The sequence below is a fragment of the Python bivittatus genome, unplaced genomic scaffold (assembly GCF_059951505.1).
Source record: "Python bivittatus isolate LINGU-HERP-01145 unplaced genomic scaffold, Pbiv_v1 ctg000350_np1212, whole genome shotgun sequence".
NCBI lineage: Eukaryota > Metazoa > Chordata > Lepidosauria > Squamata > Pythonidae > Python > Python bivittatus.
Window position 1 is genome coordinate 27,744,906 of NW_028277074.1, and position 26,793 is coordinate 27,771,698.

General features: G+C 34.2%; 1 protein-coding gene across 18 annotated transcripts in view; it reads left to right on the top strand.

Annotated features, from left to right (window-relative positions):
- Positions 1-26,793, top strand: part of DMD (dystrophin) — an 886,326-nt gene that overhangs the window by 225,449 nt on the left and 634,084 nt on the right. For all 18 annotated transcript variants that reach the window (XM_088144802.1, XM_088144803.1, XM_088144790.1 and 15 more), the window contains exon 2: positions 7,614-7,675. In XM_088144802.1, the coding sequence (XP_088000928.1) occupies positions 7,614-7,675 (62 nt within the window). The remainder of the gene's footprint in view (positions 1-7,613; positions 7,676-26,793) is intronic.

Consider the following 26,793-nt stretch of genomic DNA (forward strand, 5'->3'; position numbering starts at 1 on the left):
TCAGAATGTATTAAGAAATAAATATAAGTAGGAGCTGTGGTGGTCTGGATACAAAATTATAACACAGCATGAATTTGACATGGATAATGCAGGTTTAAGATAGATTATAATTTTAGGAAATGCAGGCCTAAATCAAAAGCACCTTCTTTACGTTAAATTTCAGAAAACTTTCAGTCATGATTCTGATCCTAAACACCAAGAACAGAAGCCACCATGTTGATGTTGAGGAGGGACCAGCTAGAACAAGAATTCCATCAGGTAGAATTTCATCATGTTAATGTTCAGAAGGAACCAGCTAGATCAAGAATTTCATCAGGATGAAGAATTTCATCAAGAATTCCATCACGCCTGAGAAATAGTTCTCAAGCATATTCTGAACTAGATTTCCCTAAGGAAAATCTATAAATCACTGTTTTCTTGAGTCCCTGACATTCTTCATTTTCGGTTCTACTAGTGGAGGTGGAACTGTTCCTCAGGGCTCTAAGGTAATGGATAGAACAGCTGTCATTTAAAATTCAGTTTATTCAGGAAAACAGTACACCCTGATTTTCAATGGAGGGATCAAAGAGCTCTACTGACACTGATTTTGCTAGTTTCAGACAAATAATTTACTGTATAGAAATTTGCCCTTGGTTATCTATCTGTTTCATGAGCCTTGCATAGTATAAGTTTAATTTGAAATGGAACAGAATAGCTGAAAAGGGTGTTTATTGGCTAGCACTCAAGATATCTTCAGTTTTGTACCAATTGTGATATTATGTTTGCATTTTTTAAAAAATCCATCTAAGGTGGCAGTGTAAACATGCTTGCTAGGTAGTAAGCAAAACAAAACTCCATGGGACTCAAATTATCAATACATAGATAGCTACATGCATGTGACAACTGCCCCATGATTCACTAAGCAAATATGACTACATAAAGCAACTTGCAGAATGGAGAATACACTGAGGACACAAGTAGAAGTCATTTACATTACCTTCAACTGCCATGTCAAATGAGAATGAGCAATTATGTCAAAATGGTCACTGTAAATATTGGGCTTTCAAATACGTAGGATATGGAAAGGCCTCCTAAGAACTAACCAGACAGCTGTCAATGATGAATAATTTGCATATATCATTTAACTTGTATAGACAAACTGCCTCTACTTGGTATTGAAACAAATTAAATATCTTATAGGACGTGATAAACAGCAGTTCATGCAGTACTTTACAAAATTATGTTTGTTGCGATATAAATGCCTTTGCCGATCTGTAATCTTCATAAATTTTGAACTTAAAATAATCACTAGTGGAATAGATTTGTGATAGTAAATTTCAGAGTATTTTAAAATGGAGGGTACTTGTGAAATTGTATTTGGTGATAATATTTTTTTAAACATGAAATAAAAACTAAAAGGAGCCTTTGAAAGCAATTTTAACTAATAGATTTCCTGGTGCCATACATTTAATCTGTATTTATTAGAAGTGATTGTAAACTGCACAGAAGATAATATATTTTATACAAATACAAGTAGGCAATACATTGTGTTCTTTAATATGTGAATTCTAGGAATTATTTTTAGATCTAATAAAAAGGCTATGCGATTACCTGAACATTGAATTAAAGTTTGATCCATCACAAATAAGGAATTGCAAAATACATAGTCCAGATACACTTCATTGGTATGACACAACTAACAAAATCTATAAACTTCTGAATTTTCTTCAACACTTCACTAATTTTGATATTTTCTGTTACTTATAGTAAACAATAATTTTAGTTTAGGAATCAAGACAAAATAATTTGTAGTGATTATGAAAATGTACATTTTGCTGGAATTGATGCTAAAGGTAAAATGTTAGATCACTTTATCTTTTTGAAAATAATTTTCTTGAAGTTTTTAATAAACATTGCAAAAACTAATACAAACTAGAAGAAAAGGAAAAAGGAAAAAAAGGTACATAAAAAGAAAAAGAAAAGATAAAGAAAAAATAGAAAAGAAAAAAAGGCAATAAAAGCAATAATAAAGAAGTGGCTTTCAACCTTCACCAAGCATAAGCTAATATGGTAACTTTTCACCCTTTTTTAAAATTACCAAAAAAAAAAAAAAAGCCTATTCTCCCTATAGCTTAACTTTTATGTATCTATACACAATCCAGAAATTGTCATCTTTTCAGTCCTAGTTCAACAAAACATCCATTAGGACTTACCAGAAATATCAGATTGTTTATCTCTGGTCAAATAGTTCAACTTTGTATTCTTTCTTTTTGTTCTGCACAAACTTGGCCTTTAAATCATTCCAATGGCATCACAGGATTTGATCTTTCATCACTCTTTGGCATTTAAAAGGAACTGTTGGGTCCTGCCAATCGACCCTAATTACCAGGTTCTGGACTTGGTGCGAAGTGAACAGAACACCAAGACGAAAATCAGACTTTTTATCCACTTTATTTCAGAGCTCTAAATAAATTGGAGACTCCCAACGAAAGGAGGGAGTCTTGATTACAGATTTTACATAGCTTATATATGTTTTCTTCGCAGGATCTACGTGACAGTTTAAACAAAGAAACTGGTTAACTTCTTACAAACATCAGGTCACTGTGACTTCAACCAGAGATGGACATCCTTCCAGCTATACATTAATTATTACTCATTATCCATCTTAAACTTATCTTAACCCCATCTCTCTTCCCCTTACCCTATCAGGATAATAATATTACAGGCATATAGATCCTGCATGTCCTGTCAGTTGGCCCAGCCCTGGTCCCTTATCAGACTGACCACAACTGGTCTTTCCCATCTCTGCTATAGGGTCAAGGAAATCACAAATCATATAACCATTCTTATCTTCAAGGATACAATGAAAGCATTAAAATAGTATAGCTATATTTAAAGCTAAAAGACTACAAAAACAAGCAAGGGGGTTACAAGGAAGTCATAAGGCACATAACTATCTTTAGAAATTGCATGGGCATGTCATTGGACGAAATATATCATTCTTGACAAGAACACTGAACACAGTTCCTATCACAGATGCACACACTCATATGCTAGCCCCCCCCATGTCTTCATATGCAGGTATAACTTCCATATACTCAGGTCCACTATCAAATTCAGACCCCATCAGAACCTTCAAAGCTTTCACCAGCCTACTTTGTAAATCCCATAAAGAGGCACTGTTCAGGATTTGTTGTCACAGCTTTTCCATGTCCATATCCTTTTCTTGATTTGTCTTTGGTATTACCATTTTGGTAATCTCAGTTTTGTCGTCTTTCATGCCTTCAAACTCTATAATGGCTTTGTCAGGTAAAAGTTTTTAAAAGTTTTTCTTATTATCTTCTAAAGGTTTATCAATTGAAATCTGTATCATTTCTGTCATATTAGTTATTAATATTTCAGTTCATGTTTCAAAAAACTCTTTAAGATAAGAAAAAAGAGCTGGCTTTTAACACTTTTCGGCCTGGTCCTTTAGTTCCCTCTAGTGTCTGTTTGCAACCTTCATTAAACCTCAGTTCCTAATGAGTTTAGTTCTGTTTCAATTGTTTCCCACAAGTATATTATTTAATTATATACTTGTTTTTCAAAGCAAAAATAACCAATATTCCAAATCTCTCTGGTTTCCCAATCCATTTAAAACTTTATTTAATCAAAATCTTTTTTTGCTTGTTGCCAATTTAAATTCTTAAATCTCTGTTTAAAATTTCATAAATCCAAAGAAGAAGGTAAAACTCACCAGGTGTCAAATTAAGTTTGCTGTTTTGAAGGTCTCTACTATACATAAAGTGGTTAAACTGAACATTTCCAAATGTGATTAGAAAGTGAGTTCAACTGGCTTAATGTTCTTATTAAAGGTTCCACCACTGTTGAGAGCAAAGATGTCACCTCCCTTGGCTCCTGTCACTCCAAGAGACTGCTGTTTTACAGTTTCCTCATGAGGAGCTGCCATTCAGAGCACTTGTGGGTGATCTCCCTTCTTTCCTTTTCCAGAGAGATTTGAAGGACTGGCCTACTTGCTGGTCTTTCGTTCTTCACAGCAGTTGTCTCTGCTCGTTCACAGAGATGTCTTCAGTCAGCCATGACTCACACTGGAATTCTTCATTTATCTTTTTATTTTTTAAAGTTAATCACTTTATCTTTTTTTTTTAAGAAGAATTATCATTGTTCTTATCTGACTGTTCTGGGAATACACCAGGTAATATTGAAATGCAACTTTTTTCACCATGTTGCTTGACTGAAAAAAATGGTACTGATATGGTACTGTTACTTCTGTCAATTTTTTCCTAATATGATAGTGTGTCATGAAAGAAGATATTAAATAACATTATTTTCTTCAGATTCAGCTGCTAATAATGTATATATTTTTCCAGAGTATGGAATTAACAATCTTAGAAAACATCAGTGAATATAATAAAAACTATATACTCAAAGATAAATATAACAGGGTGATGCAAATTTTCCAAGGTACATGAATGAAAAGCTCCCAAAATTACCTGCCATTATACAAACAACCACTCACTATCCTTATGAAAGTCAGGTATTTAATTGTGAACAAGATCCTTCCTAATCTGAAAGTATATAAATATACATAATCAGCATCTTCCTGTTCATGGTAAGCAACATTATATGAAATATACAAAAAGATAAGAAAAGGCAAGCAAAAGAAATTAAAGGCATGATATATGAGAAAAAAAATAGCTAAATAAACTTTACACCAACACCATTCAATATACTCCTTACATTTCTGTCCTTACAAACCACACTTCCACCCTGTTGCCTTTTGTCTTTCAGTGTGAAAAGGTTGTTGAGAATGATTCTGACTGTTTGAGATTCTGGGAATCATTGGGCTTCCTACTTCCCAGTTAGTGAAGTAGAATTATCTTTAGTTTAATTAATAACAACAACAACATCTGCCTATCCCAAGTCCTTGGGAAGACTCAATAGGAGGATAAAAATGCCAAATCCAGTGTAAAGATCTGGCTGACTGTGTGACCAATAATAATGTCTTAAATTTATATGCCAGTGACTCTAGTTAACATGTATCTATTGAGTGATGTAACATGGAGATTACATCAAAAATAACATATTTCCTGTGCGGTCAGATAATAGGGCTCTTTATATGAACAAAACAGTACAATTGAGAACTACATAGGTGAATCTGATTAGGGTAAATTGTAGGGGTGACGTAGAATACTATTATTGTTGTTACTGTTGTTATTATTATGGAGATTAAGGTGATGATTACATCCAATTGTACTTTCCTGTTTTTCAGAGTGAAAAAAAATGAATTGTTGTTTGCAAAGTGTAGTAGACTTGGAAGGACCAGAGAATTAAAATTTAATCCTGATAAGATGAAGATGCTTTAGACAGAGGTATATTAAAAAGAAAATAAAGTACATTCCATGCTTAGTAGGAAGGATGTTGTCATGGTTACATGTCTAGGGTGGATGATAAGCTTCTCCTTTCTTCTCTCCCTCCCTCTCTCTGTCTGTCTCTCTCACTCTCTCTCTCTCTCTCTCTGTGTCTTTCATTGTTTGCATAAAAAAAAAAAAGCATGTATCAACATAGACTAGAGTTGAAGGTATTCAGATTAATTTGAACAGAGGTATATTGGCTGCATCATAACCTAGTTCTAATGCTAACTAATATTTGAAACATCTGTTAACATTAAATACAAGGAGCAAGGGGGTATGTTCAGGACATAAAAAGTTCACAGCCAATCCCTAATAACATATATTCATTTTTAAGACATCAGCACTGATTATGTTTTCACTTTGTGCAGATGGATGGATGGGTGGGTTGATGGATGGATATCCTTTTTACTACTTCACCATGGCTGGGACCCTAGTAAAATATTTCAAAGTACTTTTCAATTTAATTTCAGAATTTCTTATAAGGTTTGTCATCTCTGTTCCTTTGTGCATAAAACTCAGTCACACACATTTTTTACTAAAATAGTTTATTCATGTGATTATACTTTTTCAGCATTTTAGAAGGTTACAAATGTGAAATATTATATAACTATGAAAATTATCTGGAAACCACCCAGCACTAATTCTTGAGCTAAGTCTGATTGCATATTATAATCATCCTTCTCTTGGCTACTTATGCATCTATTAAACTATATCCTCAGAACGGTCCTATCACTTTTTTATTGGTTTTGCACTATGTCTTCTTTCCTGGTATGAGAGTTCTTTGCTTTCCAGGACTGGACAACCCACAGCGTAGCAAATCTGTACAAAATGCTTTATTGCAGCACACACCATCTAGGACATGCACGGTGATGTTGCCATGTAAATGTGTCTTTAATACTCAGTCCTTTAATACTTAGTTCAAGTAATAAGTCTGTAAAGTGGCATACAACCCTTGCTTCCTTTCAGACATTCTTACTCTGGTTGGGATGAGGTGTTGCTTCTGTGTGGTTGTTCTTCTTCTAGTTGTTATTGAGCTCCTGGCAAAGCTCCAAGCTCCAGGCTTGCTGCTCACCAATACTTGTGGTCCTGGCAGTTGAATGATAGTCCTCTTGCCTGTTTATAATATCTGCCAATGTCCAAATATCACCTCCACTGCCCTGTCTGTATGCCATTTGCTTATCACCTTTCCTCACACACACACACACCTCCCCACTCTGTCTTAGCATTTGCTTTTGTAAACTAAGAGCCTGGGTGGGAGTGAGGCTGCCTTTGGACATCAGCACATCCTTGAAAACCCCAGGGTGTGGCTCCATTATCACAGGCAGCTGGAATGCCATCTTGGATGCTTGGGAGTAGGGTTTAAGTTAATGAATGAATGTATGAGGGAAATGGGGTGAGAAGTGTTTCTGCCTGGCTTTTCCCAAGCAAAAACAGCAATCCCAACTTTACTCCCTCACATGGTTGGGTTGGGGGTGGGGAGGTAAGCTGGAAAGATGTTTTCTGACATAATGCTCATTCTAGAAAACCACAATATTACTTTGTTGAATTTAGGTAGTTAAAATTAAAACTCTTGCCCAAAATGAATTGTTGAACTAATAATAGAGACCACCAGGAAATCTATGGATCTAAGTTAGACTGTGAAGTTAAAAAAATAAATAAATCTCAGAAGAAGGCAATAGCAGACCACCTTTGTATCATATGTAAAAAATTAATCCTTCCTTTTCAAGCTGCTATTCCAAACAATCATGCCACTTATATCACAATTTATATTTGAAGACTGCACACCTGCTCAGAACATCTGCATTTAGTTCAACTGGTAAATGTGATATTTCTGAGTTAAATTGAACTCCTGTTGACTTCATGGACACACATATGTAGTTTTGTGGCAATAGGCACCAAAGTGTTTCCATGGTCTCCTTCCAGGAGTTGAATGGATGGATGGATCTGATTTTCCAAATGAGCCTGGGATTTTGTGTTGGTCTTCCATACAAGAACAGTTCCTGGCATTTTGAGAAGTTGAGCATTTTGAGATTGCAGCTTTGTTTTTTAGTTTAATTATAGATTATTTAGTACTGTGTTTTAAAAAGAGGTTTAAAACTTTCTAAAAAAAATACTGTTTGCATCTTTGAAGCTTGTGCTAGTAATATTGATCAACAGCCAAATAGAAATGAATGCTTTAGTCACCATTTTGAATGAACAACTGTGTTTTCTCTTATATAGATGAAAGGGAAGATGTTCAAAAGAAAACATTCACAAAATGGATAAATGCACAGTTTTCTAAGGTAAGAAAAATATGTATTTATTTTGCATTAAAAATCAAATGTAACTCATAAATAAATCATATTGTGTAGCTATAACTTAAGGAGAACATTAACCAGAATGCTTTCAATCAGTATAGCTTTAGTTTGTGTTAGTTTTGCTGGTTGGTTTCTTCTTTTGAATCATTTTGTAGAAAATGAATACAAAGACAAATGAATACAAAGAAACAAAATTTGTGATTTGGGAAGCATTTATGAATAAGCTCCCATTTTGCAAATGATCAATACATTCATAATATAACATCTTTGATGAATGTGATACTATGTATCCATTTTGGATTCTATTTATAAATCAGACTAGGTTTTGAGACAAAAATTGAGTTAGTAGTCCTGTTGAAGGTCTTTAGCTAAAAATGTATTCATTTTGGGATTAGATGGTAATGCAGGTTTTCCAGAGATTTTTAAAAATTAGGACACATAGGCCAATCATGTGTCAAATGACTAAGCAAGTGTTTAGAAGAACATAGCAAACAATGTGAACACAATGTAATTTATATAATATTTTATATATGTAATAAATTGTCTATAAAATAATCTTGATTGCAGAGTTGATCTAGTGTGACTCACTGCTGTGGTTTTAGAAATGGTTCTGGTAGAAACAGTATAAAAGGGTGTGTTTTAATTGAAAACATATGCAAACTGTTATTGTCTTCTTGGAAAAAGGAAACAATAAGGGGCAATGGAATTATTTATGGAAAATGGAAATTATATAAAGGCCATTGCCTTCCCCATTAGTATCTATAGGACCTGTAGCTGTGGGAAGAGCAATTCCCCCCCCGGAATTCTGAGCCTGATTAAAAGCTAGTTCTTTTAAGGATGCATTGTTGAGTTTCCTTCCCAGATATAGATGGTATCCTCTCTGATTCTGCAAAGGAAAGGGTATCCCTTCCCAGTCCTAGAAAGAATCATAGTAATAAAATATTGTCTCAGTTATAGAGGGGTTTAGTTAAGGAACAAAAAGTAGAGAAGAAAGATATAATAAGGGCTAAGGGTCTCTTGTGTGGCCTGAAGCTGAACCCTGGATTGGACTGTGGGAAGTCAGACTTAAAATCCTTCATGTCTTCTTTGGGGAAATATTGGTTCACTATGAACTTTTCACTTTAGTAATGTCTGCATATTGCCATGGTCAATGAAACCCTGCCTAATGGGTGGACTCTGACTTTACTGCTTTTGGCCTGGATTATAACCCTAGTGTAAGATACTGACTTTGTACACTGTAGAATTGGCCTGGCTTGCTCATTCAACATCTTTCCAGACCCTAATAGAATATGGTGCCTATCCAGAAGTTGCTAAACTGTATCTGCAAGCATTACAGCCAGCGTGACTGATAGATTCTGATAAATAACTTTTTATTTACTTTTAAAACTGAATTGTTTTCAAAAACCTTGTAGGCCAAATGTTATGTTTTAAAGTATTTTAAAATGAATTGGTATTTATATAAGCCAGTACATCTATAAACGATTCAACCTAATCTGGTTGGTCTTGGTTTCACCAAATAATGTATTGTTTTATAACATAACATAACAACATGGCAGAACTTCATATACAGGTAGGTTTCAATTAATGCGGTTAATGAATCTCACAAAATGGTCACATTATTTGAATTCACAGTATTTTAAATGATATTTCTATAGAAAATAGGGTAAATGGTTCCAGCTCAGCAGAAATATCCAGAGCATACCTGTTATCTCCTGCATCCTGTTGTAGTTCTTCAAAACGAGCCTCTTTTTTTGAGCTTTCCTCAAACAGAAGCTTCCTTTCCTCCATTTTGCACATACAATGATTAGCATCTAAAAGCCCAAAAGCAACTGTGCATGTGCTAGCCTCAACCTCATCACACTAACTGAATTTTGGCTTGCATTAAACAAAACCTGCTATCAATTTCTAAATTAAACTAAATTGAGTATCGCACTATTTCAACATGCACTAATCATGACCTTCCTGTATGCATACACACAAAAACATAAAGAATCTAACATTTAGTATATCTTAGGTCCAATCATATAAAATAGTCTGATAAACAAGGCAGAAATATTCATGGAAGTGGTGGGAGAAAGATTCACCGGGCTTAAATTGTACAGGCTACAAGAAGGAACTTCACCTTGTTTTATCAGAGACCAGTGAATTGTTTGTGCTGACTTTGATCTCTTAACAGTGCATTTGTACCATCATAATGCTGCTGTTTTTGACAGTACAGTCAGTAATTTCCAGATGACACACGAAGTAGAATATGTAGCTCCCTCATGATTTTCTCTCACTGCCTAAAAAGGTATCTCTGTCCTGAGTCTAAGCTTGACTGGAACAGGCAGGCACCTGCTAGGCATTTGCATCCTCCTTAATGTATTTGTGTGTGTGCACCCAAGGGAGTTCTGAGGGGATGGGAAAGATAGGTAAAGTTACTGTTATCTAAGGAGGGGTTCTCATATTTATCTTGTTCAGTTTAGTTATGCATGCTGTATATTATATAATAAAGTATAACATTACAATTTAAACTTTTTAAAGTTAAAAAATGTCTGAATCACTTTCCATGAAATCGAAAAACTAAAAAAAGTTTCCTAATCCACAAAAATAAACAATGAGCTCATAGATATGGTAAGAATGTACTATCAGGAAAAATGTTTGCATCAAGGTATATTTTAAATAATTCTGAATTCCCTGTTTTGTCTGAGTCTTATGAAATCATAGGATAATTTCACTGATCAAGAAGTTGGTAGAAAGTGTAAAATATAGACATAAAACATGCTATATTTTCATAGTATAAAATAAAATATACTAGGAAAAATTCTGTTTGTGAAGACAACTCTCAGCTGGATATTATAAATTGTATTATGCACTTGATTAACATTTTGTAAGACACATTAGTTATTCCATTCATATCTGCAATAAAATTAGTAAAGAGGAAACTATAAAATGCTTTAGTTGAACAAAAACCTCTGCACCAAGCCAATCTTCCTGTTATGCTTAATGAACAGTAGTTGTGGGGTGATGGTGGTAGTGCATTGTTTGTGCATTTAAAGCTATGTTTGTGCATTTAAAAACAAAAACAAAACAGTTACATGTGTTTCACTTCTAGGACAACCTAAAACCTATTATTAGTCTAGAACTGGGGAGACCTCCTAGAGTTGTTCTTCCTAGAAAAGTTGGAGAAGAGAGAACAGTATATGCTGCCTTGAGGGGAAAAATGGGATATAAATTTAACAGAAATACATGAAATGAAATATATTTCACCTTGTCAAAAATGTGAAAAGGTGCACCTGTCTGTAATTGTTCAAAGCAACCAGTCTTTGCTATTATATTTTTGAAAGCATCTGGTAGATTTCAGGATATGTTTTAGAAATAGGCCTTTGGAGACAGTGTGATCATATAGCCAATCAATTTGTCAAGAAAAGAAAAGGGAAAACCAATGTGTACTATAAATTGTGGCCTCTTATGACTGGATCATAACAAAGTTTAAACTAGGGCAGGAAATGTAGTCCATGCAGACAGCAATATACCTAACTGTCAAGCACCACATAGTTGGCAAATCCAGGAAATGAGAACCATGCAGATTTCAGAAAGCCATGTTAGTTGGGGGTAAAAAGCATAATCTTGAAAACTGTAGAAGTTCCCAGGCAGACTTAGCAAGCCAATTATGGTGGATTCTTTTTGAATGTTTCCTTCCCATGGTCCCATATATGGGCTCTGCTGCCTCTTCTCACATAAATTTAAACACAGAATAATAATTAAAAATTCAATTTAACAACCCATTTAATAACAACCAAACATGTGTAATAGAAAATTATTGTATCTTGAAGGCAAGATAGGTGACATGATATAAATTCTTTTCTGAAACATATTCCACAGAAAAGGAGCAAAGCAAATGCTATTCCAGGGTAATTTATCAAGAGGTCTTTTGTTAACTGATTCAAACAGTATCTTCACTGTTAATAATTCTAGTAATTAGTGGTAGGAATTATAAAAGGTTAGTTATAAGAGTCATAAGGCTGATATTCTGACTAAAGATAATTAGTTAGATTAATTTGGTTCAGTTTTTCCTCATTTTTTTCAGCAGTTACCCTTTGCTAAATGACATAAAAGTCTTCATAGTTTTGGGTTTTTTTAACTTTAGCTTTCATTCTAATACAGATGCTTTCCTTTCTTATACTGAATGTGTGTGGGTTTTTTTTTCTAAACCACATGGATTTATATGTATCTTGGAGGAACAAAAGAAACAAGCTTAATATCACACTGCAGTATTGTGAATATGTCTGATTTGTAAACATAGATATACTGCATAGCTGTCTCTGACAACATACTATTGTTCCTATTAGAGCTTATTATGCTAAATCTCAGCATCTTAAAAACTGAAACAGTAGAAGTTTAAAGAAAATTTATCCTGATATATTTATAGACAGAGAAGGAACATCTTTTAAAATACAAAACATTTTCATACGTGTGTAAAGGTAATGCAGGATACATTTTTTGTGCTTCTTGTAATACTTCAGTTTTGCAATGGAAGAAGATAAACTAATGGTGCCCCCTTTGTTGTCATCATCTGAGACTTCTATCCAGCCTCTGCATTTTCAGCGCTATATGTACCTGCTCTAACTATGGTTTTTATTTTTCCCATTACTTTTTCATTATTGTTAGCCAATATTCCATTTAACAAAATATAGTAGGATAAGTAAACTGAATGGACTATGTCCTGTAAAATTAACATACCTAGCTCTTCTGTTCACACCATAGTTTTATATAACAACTAAGGTGGCCGCTCTCCTATCAGGAAGTAATATGTGTAAAGCTCACATCTATGAATTCCAGATCAGCATGGAGCTCATATGAGAAGTGAGTTATTATTCTGAATATGCAGGAAGTATTAATTTACTTAAGCTTTTTATTCTACAGCAAGTAATTGTGTTAAGACAGTCACATTCCCCAATCATATTAAAATATGCAAAATAGTTTGAGTTCTCATGATAAATTACTTAAGTGGCTCTCAATCCCTAAGAAACCTTCCTGCTTTCTGGAAGTTTTGGATTACAAATAATGATTTCAGAGCAAAAAAAAAAAAAAAAATTGCATCCAAACCATGCATAGTAGTCTTGATCTCTTCCATGTTCTTTTAATTCTCATTCATACATTATGTGATGAATGAAATTTGAAGTTAGTACATACATTAATTAGTGTATACACCAATTGGCTTGCATATGCAGTGTTCATGTTCTGTCTGGAAAATGTAGCTAAGTGCTAGCTTTATTATTTAACAGAACTGTTGGGCAGGGAGGGGTTGCCAATAAGCTATTCATTTATATCTTCATTCCTATTTTATACTTGATTAGCTCTTTTTATAGTTTTGCTTTAATTAAACTTGTTCTCCTTGGGCTTTTTTCCTTTTAGTTTGTAGATACAATATGGAGAAATATAACTTGGATCATTAAGTAAATCCATTCTTATAATCAAGTTATTTTCTTTTATGATATTTCAGGAAGAGGAAAATATAAGCCACTTGTAGATTTAACCCACAAATAAAGTTACGTCTGGCTGTAAAAAAAACAAAACAAAACAAAACCCCTCAAAATCAATATTAGAATAACATATGTAATATGTTAACTCAAAGTAACAAAATAAATAAATAAATGAATGAATGAATGAATAAATAATGCACAAGCTTCTCAGTTCTCTGTAGCTCTAAATTCTTAGGTAAAACACAAAGGGTTCCTGAGAGAAAGAAAAAGAGAAACTAGAGATAATTTTAGATACTATAATGTGTAAATAAAAAGATAGAAACTTTAATATATTTTTCCTATGAATGAGAAGTGCTAACAAATGGATTTTAATTTTTATAACCTATAAACATTTCTTCCATTTTTCAATGTTCTATAGTATTTTCTTCCTGCTGCAAAAGGTGTCAGACACAGGAACCAATACCGGTCTGGCCACCGTTTTTCATGATCTGCAATGCCAAAACCTAGCATCCTTGTTAGGCACTATGGGAGAAAGAGTAGATATTCCTAAATAAATAAAATAGAGTATATTCACATAAATCATAGAAGCATTCTTTGAATAAATATTTCCTGAAGACTTTTATTTAAGCCTCTATTATTAAGAGAGGTGCCATACTATAGCATAGTGCAAGATATACTAATCCTTCTGGGAACATTTGCTTTATTTGAGAATAAACCTGAATTAATCATTTTACTTATTTATTATTTATATATGGTTACTATGAGGAACTGATAAAACAACAAGGTTTCCTGACCCTGGGAAATCTCTTACTCTTATGAGAGTTATTGTAGTTTCCTTTCAATTTCTAGAAATGTTTCCCTGTAGGAAGATTCTCCATATTACTTTGGCAATGTTCCAATAGTGGATATATTGGGGAAAAAAGAGAGAGGCCATTATGAAAACCTCAGGTATGAAGGTTTTGGATGTAACAGTTATCAGAAAAAGAAAATACTTTGATTAAGCTTTAATGGAGCTGTATTGCAGAATTAATTAAGTAGTATATATGTGGGAATTTAAATTTTTCATCTGCTCATGGGCCTAATGTATGTTGGGGACAATGATGGTAGTGACAAAGAGCAAAGAGAGACAGAATGTGTCTTCATTCCCTTTTACTGTGAGCTAACTTGTCAGGTAACTTTTCTCCAAGGAATGTAAGCCACAAATTCAGAAATTTGTTCCTCTATCGAATAACATGACAGAGAATTCTCATATATGAATCTTGGAATTCATTGTGTATAGTAAATGTAAGAATGCAAGAAAAGTACACACACACACACAAACACAAACATGGGGAAAACAAGAAAGCTTAAATAGCTAATCATGTGAATTTTCTAGGGTTGAGCCTAAGCTAGTTCCTCCCCTTATGGGCCCAAATAGCTACTATGCAGTGGGACAAGACATTGCTACATAGCTTGGCCGGCAAGGACTCAAAATGTACAACTAAGTAGCAGCAGCAGCAGCATACTGATGATAACTGGTTCCGAACTGAAGGATGATATCTGCCAGCAGACTCATGTAGATATTAAACAGGAAGGATAAGAGTATCAGATTCAGAGGCACCCTGAAAAATCAAATGCTTCTGGAATGAGCTGTCTCCGCCACCCTAAACACTGACTAGAACCAGTAATGGAGAAAGAAGGAGAAGCATTGTAATATTGTGCCATCCACTGCCACTCCCTGAAATTGGTCCTGAAGGATATCATGGCTGAAGATATCAAAGGTGGCCGACAGATCTAGGGGGACCATAGTAGTTACACCATTCCTATCCTGGGTCCACCAGAAATCATCAACAAGCTCAACCAATGCTGTCCCAATACTATGTCCAGACCTGAACCATAATGGGAAAGGATCCATAATGGGAAAGGATCTAGATAAAGGGACTTCTGTAACTACAACCAGACTAGCTTCTCACTAATCTTTTCTTATAGGGCAACTGGACAAAAATTGTCTAGAACTGTAAGATTTTAATCACTGGTATGGAAATGTCATCCAATATGAACAGATACATTTTCAGTGATTGGAAAGAAATTTTGTCACTTGATCAGAAACCTTTCAACAGTAACAAGTGCACTACTCCCCTGCCAGTATATTGTCAATATTCAGCTCAAAGTGGCCTTGAGGTTTCATGCAATGTAACAGTAACAACTGATTTGTTTTTTGTTTTTTTAAAAGTTTGTTACAAACCTGCTGAAGTTTCCCTGCTCCCTCTGCTATTTCATTATTCTAGAACATGCCCTCACCCTTCTCTAGCTGATTTCTATCAGACTGAAGGACAACATGAAAATGCTGCATGCATTATACATAAGTTCTAATTTGATATTTTACTTGTGGATATACAGGTAGAACTGTAGATCAATTCAGGGATCAATAGGACTAAGCTTTGCTATCCAGACTAAAAGGAAATAGATGACAAATTTGAAATTAGATGAATTAAAACTTTATTGATTATTGCAAAGCAGAATAATTTCAAAATGTGTTGGCAACTCTAGAAAATGTGTAATGATTTCCTGCCCTTGATGATTCTTTGCTTGCCCTTTGCAAATGGGGTAATATTACCTGATCACTTATCTTTATTATGGCCATAACTAAGTAATGTTCAATGTGTTTGTTTCTTCAGTGTGTTTGAAATTGTAAATTGTATGCTATCAAAAAAAAAAAAAAAAGACATATCCAAATGATCTGCTAAGGAGTTCTGGTCAAGCCACATGGGAGAGTATTAAAGAAATTCATACCATTTCCTTTCAAGATCCTCCAGCATGGTTACCTGGTTATCTTGAAACTACTCAGACCTAATAGTCCAAATACCAACCTCTAATTACAGTACATTTTGATGGATATTCCAGAATGGCTTGGGCTGTTGCCATCTTTGGGCCTATCTTTTCCAGGTAGAATCTGCATGCCCACATGGTATAGCAGCAACCAAATGCTTCAGAGGTCCACCCATAAAGAAAGGCTGGGACCTGGAGAAGGACATTCTTGGGAACAGAGTTGTGGTAAAGACAGTTCTCCTTTAGAGGGCATTTGGGCAGGAAGGTCTTTTAACCTGGCCACAATGTGATCAAATTTTATATCTATTAGCAGCCTGGTCATTATTTTTAAAACTTATTTTAATGGTAGTTCCACATAAAGTACATTGAGCTACTTTAAATGGGATGTAATGATTGACAACCTGTTGCAACTATATTAATGCTTCCTGAACTCAAACACTTATTTTGGGGGGACTGCATGGCTATCATGCAAGTCCAGGAACAGCCACAGTTTCTGACAGTTACAGGAAGTACCCTCATGCCACATTCAAATTAACTTTCTTGCTTCAGGTTGAAATACCTGCACATCCTTAGCCATGTCTTTTTGAAGATACATTTAAGTATGAAACTGCAGAATGAAGTGTCTGCAAGCTAGTATGCAAGAATTTAATATTAAAGCTTTCATCCCTGAACAATCATGTAATCCCACATTCATTTTCCAGGCTTCTTAGAAAATTAGCTAGTGCAGTCTGCTAGGTATGTGTCAGCCCCACTAGATAGATGGGACCAGAAAATCAGCGCCACAAGAAGATTAGTTTTTTTACTGATATTGTCTAAAATGACACATTCTTGCAAGTCTGATTGTTCTGCATCTTTTCCCCCTTTGACTAGGTAATGGTTCTTGCATATTTCCATCCAGGTCATCTTCATTACTACAGTATGTGTGTTAGTCTGATGAAAACAGCTCTGTGCCATTGTACCACAAGCCCTGCTTCTTTTGTATGTGATTCATGATGTTGCGTGCATGTCCAAAAGGCGCAGATCTTGCATTGTGGCAGCATGACACTACTTTTGTCATTTTGATTAAAGCAAGTGATGCCTGTGGATACTCATATTAGGAACCTAAAATGGCTTACATAAACTTCCACAGTTTCAGCACTACAATTCTGGTTTGTTGTCCTATATAAACACAAGAAATAAAGCACTTGTCAGTTTGACTGAAGCACTCCTTTGAAGCGCCCATACAAATCAGACCTGACACCAATTTGAAAGCAGCAGGATGGCTGCTTCAGTCTACTCAGTATTTCTGGAAAGATGTAGCTGGTTTGGACAAATCAGCTCCAGTTCAGTGCTTCTAATCAAAGTGTCAAAGCAGAGCATGTTACCATTATGTCACATTATCATGGTGGAACAAGTTGCCTCCATGCACAAAGTGCTTCACTGAAGCAGAACATTTCTACTTTACAGGCTTCTACTATCAGGCTGATTCTGTTGTGAATTAGTGTGTGGATTTTGTTCATGTTATAAAATAAGGGGTGCTACTTTGTGAAGTAGCAGCAACTCTGTGTCAAAAAGTACTGGGAAACAGCTGTGTATGAATATAACACCAATTTTTAAAAAGAACCCCAGGAAATCCAGGAAGTTATTAGGCAAATTGGTTCAAAGAATAATCAAGCAAGAAGAACTAAGCATCTAGAGGAACTTTGCTGAGTAGAATCAGCATGGATTCCTCAAAGATAGCTCCTACTTCAACAATTTTTAGACACTTTTTGAATGCCAACTGAAGATTGAGAGGCATATTATCCAAAAGTAAATAAGAATTAGAAGAGTTTGCTATGAAAATAAAAACACAAATGAAAAGATTGGATTAATGTTTAATAATAAGAGGACAAAAATAATGTCAACTTGCATGCCTAGTGAATTTAGCAGTTCCTGGCAAAGCTAAGGTGGCATATAGCATAACTGCCTTGGTCTGAAGAATAAATGAAGATATTTATTGTGTGTTAATTCAAGAAATTAATCTTAGGGGAAAGGCAATGACAAACTTGGGCAATTTAATAAAAATAAAGATTAAAATAGTTAAAGCAATGGTCTTTCCAGTAGTAATGTATAGCAGTGAATGCTAGATACTGGGGGGGGGGGAGTTATGAAGGAGCATACATTTCTTTGAATTACTTAACAACCACAATTGGGACCAGAATTTAGGTCACTAAGTGATGTGGTAGTTAAGCGAATTATCATGCAACCACTTCACTTAGCGACTGCAATCCCAGCACTCTCAGCTGCCATCGTTGAGCGAGCATTGCAGATCATTAAGCGGATGGAACTTTTATGCTTTGGTGTGTGACTTCTCTCTCTCTGTTAATTGTTGCATGCCACCCAGAGTCACCTTGTGTGAGATGGGTGGCTATATAAATATGATAAACAAACAAACAAACAAACAAACAAATAAATAAATAAATAAATGTGTATCAATAAATACAGATACCTCTCTCCTTTTTTTCTCCACAACTATCCTATGAGGAAGTTTGGGCTAAGAGAGAATGAGTGGCCCAAAGTTACCCAACAAGCTTTCAGTAGTGAGAGTGGACAAAAACTTGGGTATCCCAATTCTAGCATAGTACCTTAATCTCAACACCACACTCACTCTACCTTCAATCATGCATATGCATATGTGTACATGTATTCAGTCAAAAATGATTCAATACTGTAAGGATTAGACTACTTATTGATGAGTAGTCTTGGAATTCTACTGTCAGTTCTTTTTTTTTTTTTTCAGAATTTGTCCTTGACATATGTTTGTAACAGCTAAGTAAGAACAGTTCAATTTGTGTCAGTTTTAGTACTCCTCAGAGTTGGGAATAAAAAAAGAGAAGGCTGTCATAAATTCATTATTTTGAAACCTTCATGAATCTGTTTGCGATTAGAGTGTCTTGAAACATGCCATAGGCAATTACACTGTTTAAGGATTTCATGTTGAACTAGTGTCAGTTTCATTTTAAATATTAGCCTTTTCAGTTATTCATGGACAGTGGGATTAGAATATATCTTTTAACTTTTTATAATGGATAAACAGTAAATTCAAAATTGAATAGATGTTTCTTCAAAGAAGAGATAGATAGATAGATAGATAGATAGATAGATAGATAGATAGATAGATAGATAGATAGATAGATAGACAGACAGACAGACAGACAGACAGACAGACAGACAGACAGACAGGATTTAATGGATATAGGATGTGCTTAAGGATAAAAGATAGGAGAAATTTAAAATTATGCAGAGTCCTTCTGAATGTGCATCATGAAGCATTTTACAAGAAATCTTTCTTGTAAAAATTATAATAATATTAAAGCCCAGTATTCTGTCCATTCTCAAGCATAAGTAAGCTGTCAAGGTTCATATCTCTATGTAATATATGTATCCTATCAGTTAATTCAATCTCTTTTTAAAATGTACCTTTGTGGAGTCAAAATAGTAAGAATATCATTTAAGATGAAATATGTATGAATATGGCTATATCTGATCAAATGACAAAGACTATTTGATTTTAGATAGGTCTGTTTTTTAATAGTATATAACTTTGTGTTGCCTAATTTGGAACCACACACACAACTTTTTCTCCCAGCCTTCAGCAGAATGCATAGGGAATAATGGGGAGGATGGTTAATATAGGGTACAATGTTTTATTTCCATGTCCATGTACAATGCTTTTTGAATTAATTGAAACCAAAATTGTACAGTGAGTCTACACTATTAGACATTTTATTTATGCATACTTTTTGTTTCATGGTATATGAGTAGACCTTATAAAAGAAGAATAAATACCTATTTACATCAACAAATAATAAGAAGAATCTATTATCTATTAAGTATCTAGAAATTTGGAAATGAAGCTGGTTCTCATGGCTATGACTTTGCAGGGTCATAATAAAGAAAGACTACATCATCACAGAAGAGAGTATCTGTTTTATTCAATGAGGGTTTTATTCTGCCATTCCCCTGTGTTCCCAAGTCTGCTTATAAGTTAAGTTTAATGATGTCTGTCTATTGCAGTGTGCAATCAGCTCCAATTTTGGATGATTTGATTTGAATGATCAATTCAGTCTCATTCACTAATTCAATAGATTGAGAAAGTTGAAAAGATTGATTTGGTTTTCCAAACTGATTAGGAAAAAATAATGTAAAACAGTAATTTTAAATGATGAAGAGTTTTTTTTTTAAAACTATGCAATCCAATTCAGAAATTTTATTTGATTCACAGATTCAGCTGAATATGCTTGTAACTGAATTTGCAAATTGAACTTCTGCTACCACATTTCTGTATATTACTTATCCTCCCATTCAACTGCTTATCAAAGCCATCTTTAACATTGTAGGTACAAGCTAATCAAAGATATATTACATTATACTGAACTGTTGGTTATGTACATTGTATCCATGTGAAATAGCTTTTTATAGCTGCCTGAAATAAAAATAAGGAAGAGTGCCAAACCTAGAAATATTTACTTTGGAAAGAGAAAATTGAAATTAAAAAGTTACTGCTGGGTAGTCATCCAGAGAACTCTGCAGTAAATTGTGGTAACAACTGAAATCCTAGTGCTATTGAGGATTAGATGGTCAATGTTTCTTCCCTTTCATTTTGTAGCAATACTTCCTGAATGTGGCTTTTCCCCCCCTAAACTCATCATGTCTTCTTTTTCCTAAATTGGAAAATAGTCTATCACATTAAAATTAAGGTTTGTATTAATGCTAAATCCTTCAGAAGGTAGTTTCAAATTATTCAGATCTGTATTCTTAAACTGAATAATATCCAAGAGCTGCTCTGTTGGATGGTGTCATTAGCCTCTAATTGTATATTGCATCAAATCTGATGTTTTCATTACTTAGAGAAAAAGTATAATGACTTTACAATTGACTCCCACATTTTCATCTCAGCTGCACACATTAAACAAAACTGCTTGCCTTGATCACATATGGAGTCACAAAAGCATTGTGTTCCTGTTAAATTTAATTCACTTTCAGATCAGTGAACTTAACAGTAATTGGAGATTTAAAAAATAAAAAAGTTAAACACAAGTCAAGATCCTGATTTCTTGTCCTGTGGCTTGACAATAGCCCTGAGATTAATTGTGAAATTCATTCTTCTGCACTGCTGGAAACTTCTGATAGTCAACAGAAAATAATCTTAATTTGTATGTAAAGGTTTGCTGTGTAGACAATGAACTGTTTCATTAAACATATATATGGGAAACCTTTATATTTTAAGTTCTCAGTATTTAACTTCCCCCCCCCCCTTAACTGTTGTGAACACTTTTGTTTCTTGTTTCTCAGAAACAAAGAGAGTTAGCCTTTGAAAATCTGAATAAGATTTTTAAAACAGAAGACTTTATACATAGTTTGCTTCAAATATTTTGTTAATTAATTGGTTGGGGCAGTTTAATCTTACCTGATAGATTGGGAGTGATACATTCCAGATAGATTTTGGGACATAGAATTTGCCATCAGAATTACCTATACATTTTGGTTTTTTAAAAGAGTATTTTAGCTATCCATATCGCCATATGAAACAATGTATTAGCAATGTAACTTTTTTCCTGGATATAACATAAATTCATTTACAAATCATTATATATTTTCAGATAGTCTAATGAAAAAAAAACTTAAATGAAAATGATTTAATCAATTATTTGTTAATTGTTTAACTGATGAGCATAATAGAAATTGTGCTGTTGAATGCTTTTAAAATAAAATATCTTTAGAAGGGTTAAGCCTTAAGGTTATGACAGATTTATCATTATGCAAACCACTACAAATAACTAAAATGAAATAATGAAAAATTCCCATTGTGAAGATGAGTCTGTAACAGTGGTGTGCATCTTCTGTTAGTTTGAGGAGTACGTCAGATTTTGCATAGGATATTGATGGTTTCTTGGAGCAGGAACCAAAGTGGGTATGAATCCTGCGGGGTGATAGAGAAGTGAAATGGGAGGTGTAAACTTCTCCAATCTCAAGATACTTGTTTTGACTCAGAAGCGTCCCTAAAAAAGTGAAACCAAGCCAAATTTTGGATCTCACACAAAAAGTCAGCTGATAGATGACATCTGAGCCATAGACTACACTATTTATTATTTCAGTGCTCAAAATCTAATTGTGTAAGATTTACATGGATTTTTATACTTTCTGATTTTATTTTTGTTTCATGTAGAATACTTAAATAAATTTGGGATTTTGCTTTGTTTTGTTTTTGTCCCTGTGAGCCAGTGTTGACTCCTGATGACTGTCTGGACAAGTCCCTGCAGTTTTCTTTTGGCAAGATTTCAAAAGTGGTTTGCCCTTGCCTGCTTCGTAGGCCTGAAAGAGAGTGACTGGTCCAAGGTCACCCAGCTGGCTTTGTGCCCAAGGTGGGACTAGAATTTATGGTCCCCCACTTTCTAGCCTGGTGACTTAACCACCACACCAAACTGGTTCTCCAAGCTTATTTTTACTTTATTTTAAAAAATTAAATATAAAGATTACAATTAATAGAGTAGAATGAAAATAATCAGGGCTTTCATATAACTAAATTTTTAAAAATCTAATATGATACATAGCTGATTCACAACACCCTTTTAAAATCCTCTCTTTCACCCTGATTATACCTTCACCCCACAAAATCACATTATCATTGCTGACAAATGTCTCTTAATATGAATTGTTAAGCCCATATTTACAAATTAGATAAAACAGCTGCTATCTCTTTTAGCCTCTATGTTATGTAGTGTATCCATTAATTTTTCCATTAAAATTCTTTCTAATAATTTCTAGTATCAATGATCTAAAGTTTGAATACTACTCTCCTTCCATTTCTGGGCTATAGATATTTTGACTATCACCAGGATAAATCTGATCTTGTATTTATTTTTTTAATATTTTAATTTTCTCCTTCAGGTAGTATAAAAACATGATTCTAAAGCTGATATGAAAGATGGTATTCAGATCTTATTTATCTTACCACTTACCATGCGAATATGTTCCTTCCAATGTCCTTTTATATAATCCTTAAACTTTTTGCTAAAAAATTGGAAAGTTATGTTTCCTTATACTCTTGTTCCTAGTTTATTTATTTATTTTTCAAGTTTATATATGCCACCCATCTGACTGTAGAAGTGACTCTAGGTGGCATTACAAGTTAAAAAAACTATAAAATCTTGGGGAAAATATACAAATTAAAAACTGCAAAGGGTTAAGATTAAAACTAAAAGTTAAAACTACAGTACAAACTAAAGAGGTGGAGAGACCATCCTCAACCTACCAACCACCCCCATTGGGTCCCCATGCAAGTTGGAAGAGCCAGGTCTTGACACACTTTTAGAAGCCCAACAGAGTGAGGGCCAATTTCACGTCAGGTGAGGGCAGGAGCCACAGCAGAAAAGGCTCTCCTCCTGGACCCTGCCAATTGGAATTTTCTGGGTGACAAGGTCCATAACATACCATTCCTGCCGGACTGGGTGGAACGGGTCAATATAATGGGGACAAGACGGTTCCTCAGGTAACCTGGACCCATGCCATGAAGGGCTATAAAGATTATAACAACACCTTGAATTGGACCTGGAAGCAGACTGACACTCAATGCAGTTTGCACTGTTAGCCAGGGTTTTCTTTTTTTCCCACTTGGGTTCTGTTTTTTCTGTTTTAATCACAAGCAATGATTGGAGTATTTTTAGCTGTTTAACCAATAATTTTATTGATTGCATTTCTTTCCTAGTATCATCTTATTTTTAGTTTTCTTTGGAATTTGATCTAAAACATTTTTAATTTTTTAAAAATTTAATTTTAAAAAATTGTTATAATTATTCTTAGTAATAGTTCCATGTTTCAGGTGCATTTGTGCTAGTTGCAGTTTGGAAAGCAATAATAAAAGTGTTACACAGAGAGAACTCAGCTGAGAACATATTTTGTTCTTTCCACTTTCCCCTCCCATTTCTATCTTTATATAAGGACTTTAATTAAAAAAAAAAGTATTTGGAGTAATAAAGTCTCTCCTTGCCTAATTTTATGAGCCCTATCTCTTTGAAGACTAGTAATGAAATCCTTTTACAGCGACACTCTTTGTAAACCATTTTTTACATCCTAAAATTTTTTCCAGAAACTGCATTCAAGCATCTAGATTATATACTGTTCTTTGACTAAATATGTGTTTTGTGTGTGCATTCTTTAGACAGTTGTCATCATCAACTGAGAATTTACCAAGGGCAAGCTGACAAGACAATTAAATAGAATAGTCTTTGAATTACAAATTAAGGGAAAGTACATCTAAAAAAGTATATCAGCATAGAACATTGCTTTATCAGTTAAAGTGCATCGAGGTTAGTGAATGAAGGAAAAAGCTTTCCCAGTTGCTATTTCAGTGCATAAGGAATACAGAGGCAACTGCAGAGTCAACATATTTGATCAAGTTAGTTCCGTGCCTAAAAAAGGTCTGTTGATTAAAAATTACAATGAAACATGTGATTTGGACCATGCTATCCTTGCATATTTTTCAGTCAAGTATCGATCATGATTACTTATCCATATGTTCCTTTATGCGAACTACACTTGCCAAAAAAAACATTCTTCAGTCACAGCAGCATTTTCTTTATATATGACAGTCTCAAAATGTGTTGGGACTCACAGAATTCTAGAATTCTAGACTCACAGACTTTTTCCATCTAGTTGTAAATTTACATCTGGATTTAGATTGTTAAGTTTCTAAAATTATAGGTATGTTTGGCCTACTGGATTCCACTGAGTGCCAGTGCTCCCTTGTTCTTCAATAGATAAATAACATTAAAAGGAGTGAGTATTCAGAGATACCATTATACTGCTGTTATCTAATTTCCTTCCTTCCTTCCTCCCTCCCTCCCTCCCTCCCTCCCTTTTTCTCTATTTAGATTTTTTTTATCCCACCTTCATTATTTTTGTACATATGGCAGCAAACATACCTAATATGCCTTCCTCCTCCTATTTCCCCCACAACAACAACCTGTAAGGTGAGTTTGGGCTGAGAGACAGTCACTGGCTCAAAGTCACCCAGCCGGCTTCATTCCTAAGGTAGGACTAGAACTCACAGTCTCCTGGTTTCTAGCCTGGTGCCTTAACTACTAGACCAAACTGTCTCTTTGTTCTTTGTCCTCCCTCCCTCCCATGAACACAAACAGAACTTTTCTACAGTGTCTCGCTCCATGTTTTTTTCTACAAAATCTTCATTCCCATTCATTTCTTGACAAATGGTAGGATACTGCTAGCCTAAACTGAGTAGCACCACAGAGCATGGTAGTTAGCGAAAGATGCAACAATTAGTTTATGTCTTGTAATAGTTTAAATGAGCAGCTTGTTGTGCAATCAACTAGAACAAAACTGGGTCATCCTCCCAGGTGCAAAAATATGATATATTCTTGAAAATACATTCCTTACCCAACATCTTTAAGAACAGCGTGTTGCCATGCTTCCCATTGTTCATATTTTAAATTGATAATTAAGTTTGCTAGTATTACTGCTGCTTAGATTACTAATTATGTCACTAAATAATTTAGATTTCGGGCTACTGATATTTCTAAGATCAAAATAGCTTTTGATACATAATTAACATGCACTTATTCCAAAATATAAGACACAGCTTTTGCTATTTACATAATTAAAGAAGTTAACAGCAATTTAATCAGTGTTTTTCTTTGCCAGTGAGCAGTGCATCAGTACGGTTACAGTTTTATTCTTTTGACAACAACTTATTACTTCAATGGTATTTGTCATTATTGGCAAAGGACATTGCAGTATGACATTTAGCTTTAAAAGGACCATGCTGTGTCTAGTGCTGAGTCCTAAACAGCCGTTCCTGGAGGTATTCTTATACTGTCTCAACCACGTTGGAAATGTTCCAAAATCAGGTTGGCCATGTTTCATCTTTGAAACAATGAAATGATGAGGATGCTTCCAGAATGGTAGAAGAAAACCCATTTTTCTTTTGAAATGAGTGCTTTGCGATCAAAGCATTTTGCCTGCCTGAAACATTGATTATGTTTGAATGATACACTAACAGTTCAGCACAACAGAAATGGAAAAGTAATGAATGTTGGGCTTGTGTGTTCGAAGCTCCTCTTCTGTTAAGCTCACAAAAGTTTAAAGACTAAACTACTTTATCGTTGTGACTTTTTTTTTTAAAGGACATCTTTATGACCACTTTACAGTTGGCTTTTTCAAATTTAATATATAATTTTTAATTTGTAAGATTTATTGTATGAGAAGAAATATCAGGCAAAAGTTCAGATGAATGTTTCTAAACTTTTCTTTGGCCATAATTCAGTTTAAGCCTGAATATTATTTTTCTTACTAATTTATAGTTTAGTATGAAATGGGTTGTTTTCTTAAAACATGTAATTAAATTTTGCTATGATAATGAATTTTATTCCTAGCCTACTACAATTAACTTATATTAAATACTGAACAACACTCCAAAGAATGTTAATGTTTTATAAATTGTGACACTTTTTATAGATTTGTAAGGAATTTTTAAAAGTATGTAAGTCATTAAACATCAATAAAAATCAGAAGACAGAAATAAAAGGATAGCAATTTAGGTACTTGCTGCTTTATATGCTTCTTTGATATAAGAAAAAAGAATGTTTAATGTATTGTTTGGAAGAAGAAAAGATAAATGGCAGTACTACTATTAAATGTAGAGCTTGTAGAATAGAAGTTATTTGGGCCGTGATGAGAAAATACTAGAAATAAAAGTATAAACTATTTAAAAATCAAGCCCCAGCGGCTTTTTCATCCTGATAGGCCAAAATATCTAAATGGCAATAAAAAATATGGTTTATTTGTCATGGCAAA